At 33.8% G+C, this 22,864-nt stretch overlaps 1 protein-coding gene across 2 annotated transcripts in view; it reads left to right on the top strand.

Annotated features, from left to right (window-relative positions):
- Positions 1-5,289: 5,289 nt before the first annotated feature.
- Positions 5,290-22,864, top strand: part of LOC143048182 (uncharacterized) — a 42,478-nt gene continuing 24,903 nt past the window's right edge. For both annotated transcript variants that reach the window (XM_076221705.1, XM_076221706.1), the window contains exons 1-8: positions 5,290-5,363; positions 7,171-7,407; positions 9,995-10,156; positions 11,007-11,243; positions 11,981-12,142; positions 13,420-13,692; positions 14,370-14,531; positions 18,876-19,280. In XM_076221705.1, coding sequence (XP_076077820.1) covers positions 5,312-5,363; positions 7,171-7,407; positions 9,995-10,156; positions 11,007-11,243; positions 11,981-12,142; positions 13,420-13,692; positions 14,370-14,531; positions 18,876-19,280 — 1,690 coding nt within the window. In that variant the 5' untranslated portion in view covers positions 5,290-5,311. The remainder of the gene's footprint in view (positions 5,364-7,170; positions 7,408-9,994; positions 10,157-11,006; positions 11,244-11,980; positions 12,143-13,419; positions 13,693-14,369; positions 14,532-18,875; positions 19,281-22,864) is intronic.

The following is a 22,864-nucleotide window of genomic DNA, read 5'->3' on the forward strand; positions in this document are numbered from 1 at the left end:
GTACCCTTATTAATAACGACTCCAACCTATCGCCTGTGTCTGCTATAGTGCCCAAATTAACAACGACACCAACCTATCGGCTGTGTCCGCTATAGTACCCTAGTTAATAAGGACACCAACCTATCGCCTGTGTCCGCTATAGTACCCTAATTAATAACTACACATACCTATCGCCTGTGTCCGCTATAGTACCCTGATTAATAACGACACCAACCTATCGCCTGTGTCCACTATAGTACCCTAATTAATAACGACACCAACCTATCGCCTGTGTCCACTTAGTTCCCTAAATAATAACGACACCAACCTATCCCCTGTGTTTACTATAGTACCCTTATTAATAACGACACCAACCTATCGCCTGTGTCCACTATAGTACCCTAATTAATAACGACACCAACCTATTGCCTGTGTCCACTTAGTTCCTTAAATAATAACTACACCAACCTATCACCTGTGTCCGCTATAGTACACTAATTAATAACGACACCAACCTATCGCCTGTGTCCGCTATAGTACCCTTATTAATAACGACACCAACCTATCGCCTGTGTCCACTATAGTGCCCTTATTAATAGCGACACCAACCTATCGCCTGTGTCCGCTATGGTACCCTTGTTAATAACGACACCTACCTATCGCCTGTGTCCGCTATAGTACCATTATTAATAACGACACCAACCTATCGCCTGTGTTAATTATAGTACCCTTATTAATAACGACACCAACCTATCGCCTGTGTCCATTATAGTGCCCTTATTAATAAAGACACAAACCTATCGCCTGTGTCCGCTATAGTACCTTTGTTAATAACGACACCTACATATCGCCTGTGTCCGCTATAGTACCCTTATTAATAACGACACCTACCTATCGCTTGTGTCCACTATAGTATCCTTATTAATAACGACACCAAACTATCACCTGTGTCCACTATAGTACCCTAATTAATAACGAGACCAACCTATCGCCTGTGTTCACTATAGTTCCCTAATTAATAACTACACCAACCTATCGCCTGTGTCCGCTATAGTTCCCTAATTAATAACGACACCAACCTATCGCCTGTGTCCGCTATAGTACCCTTATTAATAACGACACAAACCTATCACCTGTGTCCACTATAGTACCCTAATTAATAACGACACCAACCAATCGCCTGTGTCCACTACAGTTCCCTAATTAATAACGACACCAACTTATCGCCTGTGTCCACTACAGTTCCCTAATTAATAACGACACCAACCTATCGCCTGTGTCCGCTATAATACCCTAATTAATAACGACACTAACCTATCGGCTGTGTCCGCTATAGTACCCTAATTAATAACGACACCAACCTATCGCCTGTGTCCACTACATTACCCTAATTAATAACGACACCACCCTATGGCCTGTGTCCACTAGAGTACCCTAATTAATAATGACACCAACCTTTCGCCTGTGTCCACTATAGTTCCCTAATTAATAACTACACCAACCTTTCGCCTGTGTCCGCTATAGTACCCGAATTAATAACGACACTAACCTATCGCCTGTGTCCGCTAAAGTACCCTTATTAATAACGACACTAACCTATCACTATGTGTCCGCTATAGTACCCTTATTAATAACGACACCAACCTATCGCCTGTGTCCGCTATAGTACCCTAATAAATAACGACACCAACCTATCGCCTGTGTCGACTACAGTTCCCTAATTAATAACGACACCAACCTACCACCTGTGTCCGCTATAGTACCCTTATTAATAACGACACCAACCTATCGCCTGAGTCCACTATAGTACTCTAATTAATAACGACACCAACCTATCGCCTGTGTCCACTACATTACCGTAATTAATAACGACATCAACCTATCGCCTGTGTCCGCTACATTACCCTAATTAATAACGACACCACCAACCTATCGTCTGCGTCCGCTATGGTACCCTAATTAAAAACGACACCAACCTATCGCCTGTGTTCACTATAGTACCCTAATAAATAACGACACCAACCTATCGCCTGTGTCCACTACATTAATCTAATTAATAACGACACCAACCTATCGCCTGTGTTCACTATAGTGCCCTAATTAATAACGACACCAACCTATCGCCTGTGTCCGCTACATTACCCTAATTAATAACGACACCAACCTATCCCCTGCGTCCGCTATGGTACCCTAATTAATAACGACACCAACATATCGCCTGTGTCCACTACAGTTCCCTAATTAATAACGACACCAACTTATCGCCTGTGTCCGCTATAGTACCCTAATTAATAACGACACCAACCTATCGCCTGTGTTCACAATAGTACCCTAATTTATAACAGGACCAACCTATCGCCTGTGTACACTATAGTAACCTTATTAATAACGACACCAACATATCGCTTGTGTCCACTATAGTACCCTACTTAATAACGAAACCAACCTATCGCCTGTGTCCGCTATAGTACCCTAAGAAATAACGACACCAACCTATCGCCTGTGTCCACTACATTACCCTAATTAATAACGACACCAATCTATCGCCTGTGTCTGCTATAGTTCCCTATTTAATAACGGCAACAACCTATCGCCTCCAGTTCACTATAGTACCCTAATTTATAACAGGACCAACCTATCGCCTGTGTCCACTATAGTGCCCTTATTAATAACGACACCAACCTATCGCTTATGTCCACTATAGTATCCTAATTAATAACAAAATCAACCTATCGCCTGTGTCCACTACAGTACCCTAATTAATAACGACATCAACCTATCGCCTGTGTCCACTATAGTACCCTAATTAATAACGACACCAACCTAGCGCCTGTGTCCGCTTTAGTACCCTCCAACCTATCGCCTGTGTTCGCTATAGTACCCTAATTAATAACGACACCAACCTATCGCCTGTGTCCACTATAGTATCCTAATTAATAACGACACCAACCTATCGCCTGTGTCCTCTTTAGTACCCTAATTAATAACGACACCAACCTATCGCCTGTGTTTGCTATAGTACCCTAATTAAAAACGACACCAACCTATCGCCTGTGTCCGCTATAATACCCTAATTAATAACGACACCAACCTTTCACCTGCGTCCGCTATGGTACCCTAATTAATAACGACACCAACATATCGCCTGTGTCCACTACAGTTCCCTAATTAATAACGGCACCAACCTATCGCCTGTGTCTGCTATAGGACCCTAATTAATAACGATACCAACCTATCGCCTGTGTTCACTATAGTACCCTAATTTATAACGGGACCAACCTTTCGCCTGTGTCCACTATAGTATCCTAATTAATAACGAAACCAACCTATCGCCTGTGTCCACTACAGTACCCTAATTAATAACGACATCAACCTATCGCCTGTGTCCACTATAGTACCCTAATTAATAACGACACCAACCTATCGCCTGTGTCCACTATTGTATCCTAATTAATAACGACACCAACCTATCGCCTGTGTCCGTTATAATACCCTAATTAATAACGACACCAACCTATCGGCTGTGTCCGCTATAGTACCCTAGCTAATAACGACACCAACCTATCGCCTGTGTCCACTATAGTACCCTAATTAATAACGACACCAACCTATCGCCTGTGTCCACTATAGTACGCTAAGTAATAACGACACCAACCTATCGCCTGTGTCCACTACATTACCGTACTAGTAATTAATAACGACATCAACCTATCGCCTGTGTCTGCTATGGTACCCTAATCAATAACGACACCAATCTATGGCCTGTGTCCACTACAGTACCCTAATTAATAACGACACCGACCTATCGCCTGTGTCCGCTATATTACCCTAATTAATAACGACACCAACCTATCGCCTGTGTTCACTATAGTATCCTAATTAATCACGACACCAACCTATCGCCTGTGTCCGCTATATTACCTTAATTAATAACGACACCAACCTATCGCCTGTGTTCACTAGAGTATCCTAATTAATAACGACACCAACCTATCGCCTGTGTCCGCTATAGTAGCCTAATTAATAACGACACCAACCTATCGCCTGTGTCCACTATAGTACCCTTATTAATAACAACACCAACCTATCGCCTCTGTCCACTATAGTACCCTAATTAATAACAACACCAACCTATCGCCTGTGTCCGCTATAGTACCCTAATTAATAACGACACCAACCTATCGCCTGTGTTCACTATAGTATCCTTATTTATAACGGGACCAACCTATCGCCTGTGTCCACTCTAGTGTCCTTATTAATAACGACACCAACCTATCGCCTATGTCCACTACAGTACCCTAACTAATAACGTCACCAACCTATCGCCTGTGTCGACTACAGTACCCTAATTGATAACGACATCAACCTATCGCCTGTGTCCACTACAGTACCCTAATTAATAACGACACCGACCTATCACTGTAACCGCTATAGTACCCTAATTAATAATGACACCAACCTATCGCCTATGTTCACTATAGTACCCTAATTAATAATGAGACCAACCTATCGCCTGTGTTCACTATAGTATCCTAATTAATAACGGGACATTTTTGTAAAAATATCAAGATGAAAATAAATGTCGGTCACATATAGGTTTTATCCTTAGATTCTAAACTGTATGAAATGCACATACATGTTTTAAAAAGGTTAATTTTAAAAACTATTTTATTTGTTTGAAAAAATACGACCACACGATCATGTCTAATAATAAATATTGTATGAAAAAACAGTCAATATTTAAAGCTTTATTTTTGTAAGATGGGTTTTGCCGATTGGAATAGAAATTGGGTTTTGGCCAGGTGATCCGTTATAGTACAATAATTTCATCTAGATTTAATGAAGGTCAGCTTAAAATTTTGTCATTCTTTGGCCAGAATACGTTGGCATAAAAATTGAATAACATATGATATGATATCTACATGTAGTAGTTAGAGGAGATATTTTAATTATGTATACTAGTAGTATTGTATTGCAAATCTCTTCTTTTTTCTATTCTATCAATCAAGAAATAATTGCAATCTGAAACTCAATAGTTTGCTAGCTCAACATATACATATACGATAATTAAACATTTTTTAGACAAAGGAAAACAAAACAATTATTTCCCAATAACTTGAAATCTAATAATATCTGTTCCGTTAATAAAAACTTATAAAGGGTGAACTACTGCTGAATGGCCGTGTTCATGGTACGATCGTTACTTGGCGTCATAAAATAAACATTCTTTGTACCTTTTAGAGTATGTCATGCATTAATTTACCTTACATAATAGCATACTAAGAGTCATTTAATATAAATGATTTAAAAACAAAGTATTCATTTACTAATTATGTTTTGTAAAATACGGTTAATTTTTAGTGGGATTTTAATTACCAACCTACGTAAGTTTGATTTTTCAAATAAATGAGAAAAAAAAATGAATTACAAACAAACACACAAACAAAGAAGAAAGCATTAAAAAGATTTTAAAATACATCACGATTAATAATTGCATAAAGTACGATACAAATTTTTATCAAATGCAGTTAAATCTCGAAAGACTATTTACACCATCACGTGTTAACATATCTGTTTGATGCTATTGTCAGGATGTTGTCGCAAGAACGCAAAACAAAATTTCCGTCTCTCATTTTCGTAATTTTACATAATAATGCAGTGTTAACGAACACAATAATTTCCGAATTTACAGTAGTTCGCAAAAATGAAACCCCTCCGCCGCGTGTGCTTAAATACATCATAGACTACCATTGCTGAATTGAAGGAGACATGGGGATATACATGTATCTGAATGAGACATCCAACCATCGATAAAAATGACATAAGGTCGTTAGCTATATTATAGAAAGGTGTCAATATGCAAAGCTCGAAATTAATTCGAAGTTGTTTTTCATTTATTTAAAGTATTATTCATGGGTTATTTCTCCTGTTTTCTTAAAAACAATCCTGATTATTTATAGCAAATATATCAACAAGTGTCATACAATTTTCTATTAGACGGACATTTCCGGCCATTAACTGAGATTCAAAACAACACCGAAATAAGTCTGCTTTAAGGGTACATTAGTTACTCATGATCATAAGCATACAACCTGTCCATAACCTTGACGAAACGCGCTAACATATTGTCCAGTTCTAGTCAGTATTCGTGCATATTCCATATGTATCTGTGTCATAACAGATCAAGGATATTATATATGAATTACTGCTAATAAATTTGCGTTCTATTTTGATAAATAATAAAACATGTATTTGAGGAGATAATTTGACGTTGTAAGTGTATAAAAAGTCGAAAAATCTTTAATGTTAACCGAATCGAAAGGACCTCTTAATGATACGTAATTTATTCAAAGCATCTAAATACACCCCAAAAATAATTAGCTCCGTTATTATAAATGCTGCATTACATAATCCAATACAAATGTATTAATCATAATTATTATATCCGTCAGTACCTATAGTTAAACGACAATAAGATTAGTTGTTGAATATAAATTTTACGAGAACCCTTGACGAAACGATATTCTATAATTTTTTAAGGTAGTTTTGGTATCCTATTCATAGTAGGGACTTTCAAATGTTTTAGGTATGAATTACAAAACTCACTAATGATGTTCCTGACTCGTAATTTGAAAAATATGCAAAGAAATTTATTAAAAAATAGCCTTTATTCTTGTGGAAGGCATATAAACATGTTTTGTTTTGGGTGTGGGGGTATCATTTGTTTTTCGTTTTTATCTCTCCAGTGTATTTATATCGATCAGATGAATGTGTTCATGAAATGGAGATTAACTTTAATGTTTCGTTCATGTTATGACAGTTTCGAATAATGCATAATGTTAAATCGACTTTTCACTCTAGCGGAATAGAAGTCCTGTTTTTTCTTCTCCAAATTCTGTCTAAGCAGATACTTCAATACAGAGATATTCGATAATCTCTGTGATAGCCATAATGGTGGTCAAGAGTCGTATTCTTTCAAGTTTTGGTATATTAAGTTTTTACATAATCACCATTGAAACCAGTTTTTAAAAATATAGCTCATCAATTACTGAAGTGTTTGTTTTTCTTATTGAAATACCATTGAACGTAGATTTTTCTTAGCAAGTCGATCAATTCAGATGATTAATAATCATTCAATCATAATGAGAAGAAAAATAAGTTTATCATTGATAAATAATTTTATGGTTTTAGATCTACAGGTCTCATCAGCTACGACAGCTGATTACAGTGATCCATGTACAGATTATGATATAATAGAAAGTCACTACAACAGAACTGTCAATTACACCTTACAGAGCGATGACGAGGATTTCTGTGAAACTGAATATATACTAGCAGGCTGGTATAGATATCAAGATTTACAAAACATACCGACAAAACCACCAGCACCAGGACAATGTGGTTCTTCTTCTCCGATATGGTTAAATGGTAATATTTTATAAATCGTACAAACATTTTCTTTTTTTATTTTATCATTTATTTTCTTTAAAAAATTGTATAATTTTTTATCCAAATATTGGTTTCAAATCTGATATAAAAATACAGACCCTGTGTCCCTGCATTGCTTAACAAACTGAGGCAACGCCCTGTTTTAGTTTCACTTGTGTAACCTTTTTGCTAACATACGGTTATTTATAATAATACACACTTTCAAAAACAAAAGAGATGAGAAATGTTATTGGTTCACGTGGTAAAAGTAGAGCGGAGCTTTGTAAGATCTATATAACCGAAGCGCCGACGTATGGTATGTTTATTAAACAGAATCGATGTTATATGTTTTTGGTCTGAAATAAATTGATTTCTGAATGGTCTCCTCCAACACTGTTTTGGAGACGTAAAAGTAACACAGGTAAACATCTACCATATCTACTGCACATATTACAAAAATAAGAATATAAACCGTATCATATGTCTTTTTTATATATTTCAATATGACATGAATTCTATAGTTCTACAAGTATTTAGCATTAATGTTTCGTTTGAAATTTTAACATCATTTGGAAAAAGAATCACAGTCTGATTTGTTAGGTTCGTTTTAAATGACCACCTTATTCTGCTCTATGTTGATTTTTGACAAGAACATATAACTACAATTACATTTGTAAGTGGCACAACATAAGTCAAACAAAAACACACACATGTAACATGTTTTTCGTTTGATTATAAACAGACAAAAACTGACAAAAACTGATTAATCATCAACAAAATTATGTAGATTTGGTATGATTGCCAATAGACCTCTTTCGAATTTGTCCGTCACCGGAAAAAAACTCGTCAAAGGAGTAGGTCCAGTAAGACCCCTTTTTGGCCCCAAAATATAGCATTTTACAAAATTGTTAAAATGTAAATTTTTAGTTATTTATTGGACAGTAGAATGCTTCTGCTATAAAATATGGGCTCTTTTTGACGATACAATGCATATATATCGGGTACTAGCACCATTAAGTCATGCTAAATTACTGAAATCTTCACAATTCTAGCATTTTAGTTAAATTTTAGACGGTTTTCGTGTAAAACGAAAAGTGGCCGCATTCGTGTTCATCCTTACTATTGAAATGTAAGTTGTATTTTATGATAATACATAACATATATAAAGGTTGAGGATGAAAACGGATGCGGCCACTTTCATTTTTGACAAAAACCATCTGAAAAGTGACATTATTCGGCATATTTGGTAGATTTTTTATATTTGAGCTTGTATCGGATCGTATTTAATGACTAAATTAGTGAAAATCTTTCACATAACCTAATTGATTCAAATGAAAAAGACACTTAAGTGATTAAAAAGTGGTCAAAATCTTTCGTCAGATGAACCTGAAATTTGAGGCGAAAATCGGTCCTTACCGGACCTACTCCTTTGCGCGCCTTTATGACGTCATTTACCAGAAAGAGGTGGTCGCCTGTATCCCAGCACTATAACAGTTCATCAAGCGTCTTAGTGATCGTCATTGTACAGGATAAACTATAAATAATATTCTTTCTGTAATTTGTAATTTGATGGACATGCATAGAACTCGAAAGTTGTCTATTAGACCACTCTTAACAACATAACTTATGGATACAAAGCAGAAAAGAACAGCTTTTTTGTTATACATGTATATGTATTTAGTGCTATATTCAGTCTTTCTATACACTTTTTTACATGCATGTGCAGAAGGCTTAATTTACAGTCTGTGTAATTATAATATCCTAATGTTTCTCTGGTTGTTTCTCTTGTCTTATTTTGCACAAGTTAATACTATTAGTTACATAGTGTGCTAGTGACCTAATACGGTATATATGGGGTCAGTAAATTCCATATATACCATATTACGTCATTAGCACACTATGTAACGAATTTATCTTATCGACTAGCTTAACGTGTAAAATTTAGACTAGTGACATATCAAAGTGAGCAAGTTTTCAATACAGTTAGCATTAACAGGATTAAGAAACTACTTCCTTTGATCCTACAAAAACAGATGCCAACAATGACAACTTGTTAGATTTAAATGTGTTTTATGAATTTATTTCACTTTATCATCACTTTCGTCGTCTGATGAAACCTTTAAGTTTTTTCTCAGTACTGTTTTGTTTTTCTAAAGGGACGTAACACCAAAACTAACCGTGTATGAAATAAGCCCCGCCTCCTTATTACCTTATATGGAATATAAAGGGACGCAACTCCACTACGAACCGTGTATGAAATAAGCCCCGCCTCCCAACTAACCTAATATTAAATATACACGGTTTCTACGAGGACGCTTTTAACCAATCATATTCCTAGAAATGTATAGGAGGTAAGATAAAGTGTATTGCTTTAATTGCTTTTGCTATATCTATTTCGTATAGATAAAACAAATGAGACCAATTTTCAGTATCAAAGACGCATCTCGCGTTATCTATCAAATTATAAATAATTCACTGAAATAATCATTGTTTCCCCTGTGACACTAGACGAGTGTTAGGATTTTTTTTAATCTGAGACTGTTTTGGTGTTTGAAAACCCCTTTAACGATACATGCATGTATTACAGGATCGTATCCAAAGACATATTGGGAATATCGTACGTTAAAAGCCTGCCGAGTAGGAATTACTTCGAACTGTGAAGACAGCTGGGATGTTACTGTCGTCAATTGTATGTCATACAATGTTGCGTACTTGGTACCAACACCGGGCTGCGGACGATATTGTATGGGTTAGTATACATGCATTTTTTGTTTGTTTTTGGTCATGCATATTAAATTGTCACGGCTAATACTTTATAAGCGTGTATTTTGTGTTTTCGTCACCTTTTGATTTTGTAAGCATTAATATTAAATAATAAACTATGAATCAGGCCGCAGGTTTTTCTTTTGAATTGTTTCACATTTTGTAAAGCCTAACCTTTTACATGTTTAAAGACGGTATCGATGTTACTGCTTGTTTAAAGTCATGCGGCAACTTTAAATGTGTGCATTATCGTCTTTTGGCTTTTGTACAGTTGACTTGATGACAATTCTACCACTTCGTCATATTTCTTTACCGGATAATTTGTAAGAAGCTCTATAGTATCCTTCATTTTTAATGACTACAATAATGAATATGAGTGATCCGAAAGTATGTACATGAGAAAATATCACATTGAGACAATAACATTTGCCGAGTTGGGATGCAATGAAGATTGTAAAAACAAAACTTCTTCATTTATTCTGAAGAATCAAATGTACTGATATATTCAGGTATATTTTGACGATATCTAAATTATTTGAACTTGTTTTTTTTTAATTATGAGTGACGAGATGCTGAACTGATGATTCATGTCAGTACCTCTACTTTTTACATCACTTCTAAGAACCTTTCAAATGATTGAAAGAAATATCTCATGACAGATTCTCCTCCGCACCTAGATTTCTGATTTAAAAACACAATTGAAGTGTATTGAATTGAAGTTAAGAATTGATTCCATGAAAAGTATTTGATAAGTTAAAATCGTGTCATGATACAAAATTGATTAAAGAGAATTGAAAGCTTTCTAAAGTATCTATATTTTGATCTTGAATTTGTAGAATCGGATAAAGACTATAAGATGTCTACAGAACAAGATTGGATTGACCCGTGTTACAGTTATAGCATCATATCAAATGATTACGACAGAGCAGTAGATTATATCTTGATGGACGGCGAAACAGAATACTGTGATAATATAACATTGGGATGGTATGGATACATGGGATATGAGAATGTACCCACAAAACCTCCAAAACCTGGGCAGTGTGGATCATCATCTCCTATATGGTTTGAAGGTAATGTTCTGAATGATTATATTGTTGTAGAACACATTTCTCATTAAGGTAACAGAAGTTAAACGTTTTATTACTTAGATGCGTTTTTCACTTATGTTAATTTGAGGTTTTATCCTTCATTTCTATTGCAAAGTTAATCAGTGAAGACAAAGTAATATTGTACGATATCAAGATCATCTACCAAATTTTGCGACAAATTTGTTGTTGCTACATGCATTGTTATTACACAGGGATATTTGCAAAAAGGGCCAAACAATAATACCAGGCTTATAATTTGGTACATCAGAAGCGCATTTTGTAAATTTTGTGTCTTTGGAATCATATCAGTTGGAAATCAAAATGAGACACGAATATTGAGAGCATAAAATTCTGACATTTCCAAAACGTTGTGCCAAATTCGGAATTCATATCTTTGCCTAGGATTAAAAAAAACTTGTGTGCTCGTTTCATTTGTTTTTAAACATTTCAAAACACTAAATTTACAAAATCAAATACATGTAGATTTATGAATGATATTTCATGTAAGCAAACCAGTCATGAATGTTTAGCTGGTGACATGTTAGGGGAAGAACTTTTGTCAAACAACAAGTTTGCTTACAACTACTCTTGCAAACATATCATACTAGGCACAGTACTGTTATTCATTATTACCCAATACTATTAAGTTTGGATATGTTTAACATATCATTCAAAATAGATAGCTTCCATAACTTATACTTGTAAGTTCTTTTTATCAGGAACATATCCTTGGTACAAAGGGATGACATCTACAATGAATGCATGCACAGTTGGATTATCATCAAATTGCAGCACCAGTTGGAACGTTACTGTAAAGAACTGTGGCTACTACAATGTGGCCAAATTACCTCCCTTACATATGTGTGCAAAATATTGCATGGGTAAGAATTTACAACATTTGTTGTCTGAATGTCCCGTCATACGAGTATATAACACCTAATCCACTTAGAGAATAGCGTTACATTTTTGGATAGCCAAGAGCTCCACGGTTTGAGTTTATTGGTTTGTTGATCGATTGTTATTTTATTCGTACAAAGCCGTTTCCTGATTTCTTGTCAAGACAAATAAAATACGATGTTCAAGTTGAGTCAAGAAAAAGATGTGAAACATCTACTATTTGATAATGTTCAAAAAGCTTGAAATTAGTTGAGATTACCATTCCTAATCCACACTATTGTCTAGTTCTAGTGATTAGATATACAACAAGTGAATGATATGTAGAGCAATTTCAATAAGCAATATTCCATGAAGAGATATGATTACAAATGTTGCGCATTTCTTTCTCTACGTATACCTATCGATAAGTATACTAATTAAGAAGGGATATAATTACGATACTGTTGTCAAGTCATTAAAGATTGCATATTTTGGCGTTAATATTGAGTCACTGATAAGGTCTTTGCATCGGAACTAAACACATTATTTTTTAAAAACAGTTGTTGGCATGACACGGGTTATGTTCTTCTCATATATGTTATGATGGTATGATACTAAACCCCTAACGGGAAGGATTGTGCCTGATGTTCATATGATGAAATCATAATCTTTCAGTCAGTTTAATTGAAGTCTGGAGCTGGCATGTCAGTTAACTGCTAGTAGTCTGTTGTTATTTATGTATTATTGTCATTTTGTTTATTTTCTTTGGTTACATCTTCTGACATCAGACTCGGATTTCTCTTGAACTGAATTTTAATGTGCGTATTGTTATGCGTTTACTTTACTACATTGGTTAGAGGAATAGGGGGAGGGTTGAGATCTTACAAACATGTTTAACCCCGCCGCATTTTTGCGCCTGTCCCAAGTCAGGAGCCTCTGGCCTTTGTTAGTCTTGTATTATTTTAATTTTAGTTTCTTGTGTACAATTTGGAAATTAGTATGGCGTTCATTATCACTGGACTAGTATATATTTGTTTAGGGGCCAGCTGATGGACGCCTCCGGGTGCGGGAATTTCTCGCTACATTGAAGACCTGTTGGTGACCCTCTGCTGTTGTTTTTTATTTGGTCGGGTTGTTGTCTCTTTGACACATTCCCCATTTCCATTCTCAATTTTATAATTGACATACCAAGACAATGGTTAAGAGAAAATGGATTAATGGCGTTGGTTTTGAAGATTTTGTAACTATTAGTCTATAATCATATTTGTTATTATACATTTAGAATCAATGAATAGTTCCGGCTGGAATTCTAACTCGTCACAATGGTATTCTGGGATGCATACATCTCCGTCATACTGGAATGACCCGTGTTACAGTTATAGCATCGTACCAAATGATTACGACAGAGCAGTAGATTACATCTTGATGGACGGCGAAACAGAATACTGTGATAATATAACATTGGGATGGTATGGATACATGGGATATGAGAATGTACCCACAAAACCTCCAAAACCTGGGCAGTGTGGATCATCATCTCCTATATGGTTTGAAGGTAATAATTCAGATAATCATTGTTGTAGAACACACTTTATATCGAAGTTGTAGTATTTCCATGTTTAACAAGTTGGAAAGTGTTTTAACTTGTGAAAAATTGAGGTTTTATCCTTCACTTCATTTGTTGAGTTATATTGCCATTTTAAAAAACTGAAATTTTCTTCCACGATTGATGATCAGAAACATTTGAAACAAGGACCCAGCAATGCTTACAGGCTTACAATTTTGGTTCAAACATTTATTTTCGAAACATTAGACTCATAAATGTCTATGAAATCATTACAGTTGGAATTCTAAATTAAGCACGAATATGAAGAGAATTGAATCCAAAATTTCAATATGTTGTGCAAAAATATTAAAAAATCATATTTGCCTAGTAGAAAAAGAGAAAATTTTCGTGTTCGTTTTTCTTTTATATTTAAAAACACTAAATCAACCCCAAATAACGTTTCAATGATATTACATGTTGGCACTTCAGTAATAAATGATGATATATTCGGGGAACAAATTTTTACAAACACTAAATTTGCCTATCAACTACTCTTGCGAATATCAAATCCCATATATAGTACTGTTATGCATTATTTTAAAATCTGTAAAATTAAGTCCCAAATGATTTATTGATCATTGAAAATTGGTTGATTTAATAACTATAATTTAAATCTATTTTATCAGGAACATATCCTTGGTACAACGGGATGATATCTACAATGAAGGCGTGCACAGTTGGATTATCATCAAATTGCAGCACTAGTTGGAACGTTACTGTGAAGAACTGTGGCTATTACAATGTGGCCAAATTACCTCCCTTATATATGTGTGCAAAATATTGCATGGGTAAGAATTTAAAACATTTGTTATCTGATTGTCCCGTCATACGAGTATATAACACTTAATCCGCCTAGAGAATAGTGTAACATTCTAAAATGGTTAGAAACTCCACCGTTAGAGTTTCTTAATCATTTATCGATCATTTCTTTATTCATTTGAAGTCAATTCCGGATTTTTTGTCAGGACTTATAACAGGATCTATAAGTTGAGTCAAATGTAAGATGTGAAACAAGTACCATTTTATAATGTTTGATTATTTTTGAATTAGTTGAGATATCCACTGTATAAACCACCATTTTTTCTAGGTTCTAGTGATACGATCTACAGCACGTTAAATGTACAGAAGGTGTGTTCATAATGGAACAAAACACACAGGAAGATTAGGTGATCAATATGGTCAATTCTTTTTTTTTCCAATGATAATGTTATCAATTGACATAACTCAACGCATAGTTGATAGAAATATCTAAAAATAGATTATTGGGGTTCGTTTTGAAGACTAAATAAAATAAATAAATAAATAAATAATCTTTATTTCAAGAGGATGATCCCATTAGTTAAAATTAATCTTCCTGAGAGTCCTCAAAATAATAATAACATAATTATAAGTACATAGAGTATTATAAAGTTATATTATACACAATATACAATTGTGTTTAAATAATAATGAAAAAGCATATTAATTTGCACAATTGATGAAAAATTTGTAACATTTTGTTTTAAAAGATACAAGTGTATTACTCATTTTTATTTCATTTGGTAAACTGTTCCATATTTGAGAACCTGAATATGTAAATGTTTTCTTTAAAAAATTTATTTTTGGTTTTGGAAGATTTAATAGTTTTTCATCAGCTGAACGTAAGTTATAATTTTTATTATCAGTAAAATGAAAATTTTCTTGTAAATAGTTAGGAACCATACCATTCAATGATTTAAATACAAGTATTGCCTTTTGATATTGAATGCGTTTTTCCACATTTAACCAGCGTAAACTATTAAACAATAAACTGGATGATGTCATTATGTCAGCTTCTACTATAACCCTAGCAGATTTCTTCAATAACTTATTAAGTTTATTTATTCCACTTTCACAACAGCTTCCCCATATATTGCAACAATAATCAAATAATGGCAGAATATAAGCATTAAAATAGATAATACGTATATGCATAGGTAAATATTTTCTTATCTTTTGTAATAAATTGATTCTGTTTGATATAGTACATGACATTTTATCTATCTGCTGATTCCAATTTAGGTTTTTGTCAATACATAAACCAAGAAATTTTTCACAATCTACATTTTCTATTTGTTCATTTGAAATATTGATATCTAAACTGTTTCCAGTTGAACAAAGTCTTTGTTTTGAACCAACAATCATTGATATACACTTTTTGGCATTTAATTTCATACAATTTTGCGAACACCAGTTTTCAATTACATGACTATCATTTTGAAGGTTAGAAGTTAACTGAAGTAAAATATTACCTTTACAATGTAATGTAGAATCATCTGCATATAAATCTATTAATGAATGTTCTATATTAAGTGGTAAATCATTGATATTTAACATAAATAACAGAGGGCCCAGGATAGAACCTTGTGGTACCCCAGTTTTTATGAATTTAGTATTAGACATGACGTTATTGACCTTAACTTGTTGGCTTCGTTCAAACAAGTATGACTTAAACCAGTCTAGTGTACAATTTGAAACATTATAATATTCAAGTTTTTCAATAAAATTATATGATTAACCAGATCAAAAACTTTCTTTAAATCTAAAAATATAACTCCGTTTATCTCTCCATTATCTATATTTGCCAACCATTCATCTACTAATTTAGAAATTTCTTCTGTCTGTTGTATTCATGTTGCTCCGAGATTGATATCTTGGTTTTGTAGGGCTCCTTCTGAAGTTGTTTGCGTAATATTGGTGACTGGAACTTTGATATCTATTTCTGTTGTGTTGGTTCAAATGATGCTGTATTTGTTTTCCCTTGAATAATTTAATTACTTAATTAACATTTGCCAACATCTTTATTGTTCCATATCTATTTAGATGAATGCGATCTGTGGTGTAAAATGATTTAGCTATATGATCATCTTTGTAGATAATAGATTCATAATTTGATATGAATTTGACATCATTATAATGGCACATTTGTTTTAGGATTGTGTTATACTCAGTGACATCACATTGTATCCTTGGCAATATTCCAGATACAATTGCTCGACAGTTTTGACATCTTACAAAGTTAATGATTTCTTGGAAAATGTCCACAAATTGTTGTACATTCATTTTGCTACTTGCATCATTGCCACCTACATGAATTATAATTGTATTGTATGAACTCAGATCCATATTTCTTATGTCCTCGTATAAATCTAGTACATTTGCTCCTCTGTGAACATGGACATCTATATAATCTTTTAATTTAGATGGGTCAATTCCTTTTAGGACTGAACTTCCTGCAATTAAAACCCTACTTCCTGATAATGGCAGTTTTGGTTGGGTATCATACACAGGATTTTGTGTTTCTTCATTTATATCAGCATTTATTGACTGTTCTAGTTCATGTGAATGTTCTTTTAATATTGTTTCACATATTGTTTTTGGAATTGTTTGATCTTCATCTAACATTGGGGTACATTGGTTACCGAGATTTTCCTCCGGCATAAAGCTTTTTTGTAATTTAATTTTTTCCATTTCATACAGTTTTATTTTATCACTGATGCTTTGTGTTTTTCCTTGTAACATGTTAACTTTTTTTTCCAAATTTTTATTAACATTTTGAATTTCTGCTTCAATATCTTGCATCTTATTGATTGATTTGTGGTCATGTTGCATGCGCACCTTTGCTAAAGCTGTCATGCGGTCATTTAAAATTTGAATGCTACTCGCATTTGACAAATTATTTGCTTGTATAGATATTTCCAATTCGTCAACTTTGTCTTTCAAATTTGTAACAACAGTAGTTAGTTTGTCTAGTATTGTAACGAAGTCTCGAATATTCAACTGTGGTAATGTGTTACCAGTTCCATCTAAACATGTACTTTCATCCTCTGAATTAGTCGGATTTATATCTTTCACTTGTGCTTGTATATCATCTGGAATATCTATTATAGGTATAGCTCCTGACGAAGTTGACAGTTCCCGATTTGTATTGGACGATATTTCCTCTTTTATTGATTTTATTGTGTTGTTATAAGGATTTGATATTTGAATGGTACCGGGGTTTAAATGTTCTGTTTTATTTACATCTATAACAGAGTTGTTATTGCAATCTTCTTTTCCTTGTTTCTCCATTAAAATCACCTCTTCGAAAATTTTGTTTAGCTCATTTAAATTTACATCTTTCCCGTTTATTTGACATTCCTTCATTTTAACTACAATGACCAGAAGATCTGTTTCACAAAATATGTTCAGTCCTTTTCCATTAATAAGTACAGAAGATGTCGTGAAATATATATTAATACAATAAGATTTACGCTTGATAGATCTTCCCAACGAATCAAAACCTTTTTCGGAAACTTTAATTTGTTCTTCAACGGCATTTTTATTATTCTTGTCGCTGATTGGAATAAATGTGATTTCTCTGTTATCTCTTCCATTTGTATTCAGATGTTCATAATAGTATGTGCATGCACGTTTAAACACTTCAAAACTAGACGTGCTAAAAAAACAGCCTAAGGCCACCACCGGTCAATTTAAAACTTAAATGTTCTGATCTTGTTGCATCTAGTTTCTTGATTAAGGCTTTTGATTTATTTAAAGTGTAGTCTCTTGATATATTTTGATGTTGAACAGTTTTGTTATTATCTGTGCTTTGAATTTTTGTCATATTTGACTTTTATTGTTTTTGTTGCTAGACGCCATTTTCTTAAACAATTGTAAAACGTAACACACACAATAGGAAAACGTTACGGAATAATCAGGGTTGTTATTATGACGTTACTCGTTTAAAAAGCTTCAAATCATTTTGAACAGCAATATCGTTTCAAAATAAAATCATTAAATAGGCACAGTTTAAGATAAATATTTCTCGCCGAAAGCTTCTTCAAATTCAAATGAATATATTGTACCTTTTTTTCCGGAAGAATTCCGATCATAACAGGTTAGATACACACTTTTTTGCGGAGCAGTTTTCAAGCAGCTACGCCATTGCACATCCTGGTATTCGGTATGCTACCATTATATTTGCCATTGTTAGAGTCATGTCCAAAGCAGAATATTAATGAAACACATGCAATAATTCCTTTTCAATACTTTGTGCAAGTGAGAACGCCATGTTTACTGCACTGTGACAAAATTTCAAAAGTCTAAAATCATTTATGCTATTATTCATTCAGAATCAAAGAATAGTTCCGGTTGGAATTCTAACACGTCACAATGGTATTCTGGGATGCATACTACTCCGCCATTCAATAATTCCGGCTGGAATTCCAATTCTTCACAATGGTATTCTGGGATGCATACAACTCCGTCATTCAATAATTCCGGCTGGAATTCTAACTCGTCACAATGGTATTCTGGGATGCATACATCTCCGTCATACTGGAATGACCCGTGTTACAGTTATAGTATCATAGCAAATGATTACGACAGAGCAGTAGATTACATCTTGATGGACGGCGAAACAGAATACTGTGATAATATAACATTGGGATGGTATGGATACATGGGATATGAGAATGTACCCACAAAACCTCCAAAACTTGGGCAGTGTGGATCATCATCTCCTATATGGTTTGAAGGTAATAATTCAGATAATCATATTATTGTAGAACACACTTTATATCAAAGTTGTAGTATTTCCATGTTTAACAAGTTGGAAAGTGTTTTAACTTGTGAAAAATTGAGGTTTTATCCTTCACTTCATTTGTTGAGTTATATTGCCATTTTAAAAAACTGAAATTTTCTTCCACGATTGGTGATCAGAAATATTTGAAACAAGGACGCAGCAATGCTTACAGGCTTACAATTTTGGTTCAAAAACGTATTTTCGAAACATTAGACTCATAAATGTCTATGAAATCATTACAGTTGGAATTCTAAATAAAGGGCATATCCAACAGTTTATTTTTGACGGTGAGAATTTTTTCCCTTAAAGATATTTCATTCTTCAATTGACAGAGAATCAAATTTTGCCAAAAAAAATATTTGTCGTCGATTTCATTTTCGCAAAAAATACTGCTGAAAATTGAACATTTTTGCAATTTTGAAGAAACAAACGTTTTTTATTTAAAAAAAATAAATATGATTTTTTAATCAACATATACTTGTATAATGGGGCTCAAATTGAAGCAAAATAGTTGAAGATGGTTAGAAAAATCTAACTTTACCATTTAAAGAATTAGTTCTTACTCAAATAAAGCCAAAAACGTTATGGTTACCCCCCAAAACGACAAGAAATGAACATTTGAAATGCTCATTTAAGATTTTGTAAAATATTTCTAACGGTGTCGATTTGACCAAAGTAAGATATGTTATTCGTTGAAAAAAATGGAACGTCATAATGTTTTGAAAAATATTTGTCACCATACTCGTTTTTGAGAAAAATCGAGTAATATAATATTGTTTACTCAATCCCTTCCGTAAGCCTCACAAATTGCGACAAAAATTAAGACGTTTCGGGACGTAACGTTATATTTCCCCGCTTATTTTTCAAAGGCAGTGCGACGGTGTGGAAGACAAATGTATTTTTACACAGTGACTTTGTTGGATAGTTGTCTCGATAGCACTCATATCGCATCTTCTTATTTATAATGAACCAGTATCTGTACGAGATAATTATTCAGTTAGCTTTACTATTGTGTTCGTCAAAATTGTGAAACCCGGGTGTGAAACATGCAAACCATGGAATTACAAACTATTAAAATAGTCCCCGGCTCTGGTATATTTCATCCCTCTTTTAAAACAAACGTATTAAATGTACACGTTAGAAATCCGTTTCTGTGTATCGGTCTATAGTACAAAGCAGGGTTAATTTTCATATTATATTTACATTTGATGTTTTTGTTTTGATTATTCATTTAATATGCCACTTGACGTCCGTCATCCATAATCATTTTTTATTTTACCGTTACTTTACAAAGAATTGTTTTCTTACACTGATTTATATTACACTGTCTATAATTTCACATATCGAAATCAATAAAGAGCACGTGAAATTTTGCAACCAAACCCTTGTCTAAAATCTCACCGACTCTGTACTATATATTCATGTTTCAGTTTTGGTTTTTTTTCTTTACAGGCTTCTAGCTATAACAAAAATCTGTATGTTGACTCTTAGTGTTTTGAATTATATGTGTCGTTGGGTTGCTGTCGTATCAATGTATACCTTTAAAATCTTTTTCATAAAAAAGGACTAATTGGGTATAGAAATATTCATATCTCTGGACTGCTCCCGTCCGACAGCTACGTGTATATATTTGCTAAAGTTGGGTGCAGCCGTTTAGCTGCTCGGATGTATAAATTTGCAGCCTCATTTAGTTGAAATAAAAAATGTCGTATATCCAATGTATAGAGTAGGGAAAGTTTCGCACTATCTATACGTTAAAATACCATCTAAATACATGGTTTAAGGGATATACGAACTTCGAATAAAATCTCTAAACAACAACAAAGGTCACATGAATCTTCAAATAAGTCGCATGGCTAATTTTAAAACATATGTTGCGCCTTTTGCAGTTGAAGATGAAAAAAAAACTTTGATTTACAAAACAGATTAGTAAGACATTAACTTGAGAATAAACGAAACGGCCGAAAAGAGTTGAATGTTATTATAAATTGTGGCCATTTTTTTCGTGTTTTTTTTCTTTTATGACATATTTACAATATAATAAGTATATGAAATTGACACAGTAATTTTTCCACCTAAACGAGCCTGACTGCCGTGGTTTTACGCTTCAATATATGAGTTATTGCATATAAACACAATGGAGATTGTTTTCTGTTCTACTGCCCTCTACATAGTTTAGCTGCATACAATGTAACCAATGATGTAGACTTAATATATATTATTATTGATTATTCAAACAGATTATTATTGATTATTCAAACAAATGAATTCAAAGAGAAAGATGCGGAAAGAAATTCTAAAAATATTCGTTGAGAAATAAAATATAAAATAAAAATAAAATACCAAAACTGGAAAACTGTTTGAGACAATTATCAGTTGAGAACTAATGATTATGCATCACTATATGAAACTGATGAATTGATTGCTCCCGTGCTCCAGCGGCAAATATATCACGCATATTTACGACGAGGTGAAGGTGGATCTAAAGTAAATGATGGATACATTATCAAGATATAAAGAGTTTGCTAGCGGTAATTAGTTATCAAAGGTACCAGGATTATAATTTTGTACGCCAGACGCGCGTTTCGTCTACATAAGACTCATCAGTGACGCTCATATCAAAATATTTATAAAGCCAAACAAGTACAAAGTTGAAGAGCATTGAGGATCCAAAATTCCAAAAAATTGTGCCAAATACGGCTAAGGTAATCTATGCCTGGAATAAGAAAATCCTTAGTTTTTTCAAAAATTTAAAGTTTGGGAAACAGGAAATTTATAAAAATGACCACATTATTGATATTCATGTCAACACCGAAGTGTTGACTACTGGGCTGGTGATACCCTCGGGGACGAAACGTCCACCAGCAGTGGCATCGACCCAGTGGTGTAAATAGTTATCAAAGGTACCAGGATTATAATTTTGTACGCCAGACGCGCGTTTCGTCTACATAAGACTCATCAGTGACGCTCATATCAAAATATTTATAAAGCCAAACAAGTACAAAGTTGAAGAGCATTGAGGATCCAAAATTCCAAAAAGTTGTGCCAAATACGGCTAAGGTAATCTATGCCTGGAATAAGAAAATCCTTAGTTTTTTCAAAAATTTAAAGTTTGGGAAACAGGAAATTTATAAAAATGACCACATTATTGATATTCATTTCAACACCGAAGTGTTGACTACTGGGCTGGTGATACCCTCGGGGACGAAACGTCCACCAGCAGTGGCATCGACCCAGTGGTGTAAATAGTTATCAAAGGTACCAGGTAAAACGTATGCCGTACTAGATAAAATAGATTAAGTTGAATAATTATCAAAATCTTGAGTTGAGCTATTAGCCCCCCCCCTTTGAATTATGGTATTTCTCTAATTAGTCAAGACCTACGTCAAGACCAACGTCAAGACCTACACCAATGTTTTTTTAAAAATTATATTTGTTTCCTCATACGTAAGTAAACACCAACATCTTCAGATATTTTCTTCTTTTCAGTGTATATATTATAATGTTTTCCTATTTCAATATTTTTTATTACTGTGT

The sequence above is a fragment of the Mytilus galloprovincialis genome, chromosome 10 (assembly GCF_965363235.1).
Source record: "Mytilus galloprovincialis chromosome 10, xbMytGall1.hap1.1, whole genome shotgun sequence".
Lineage (NCBI taxonomy): Eukaryota > Metazoa > Mollusca > Bivalvia > Mytilida > Mytilidae > Mytilus > Mytilus galloprovincialis.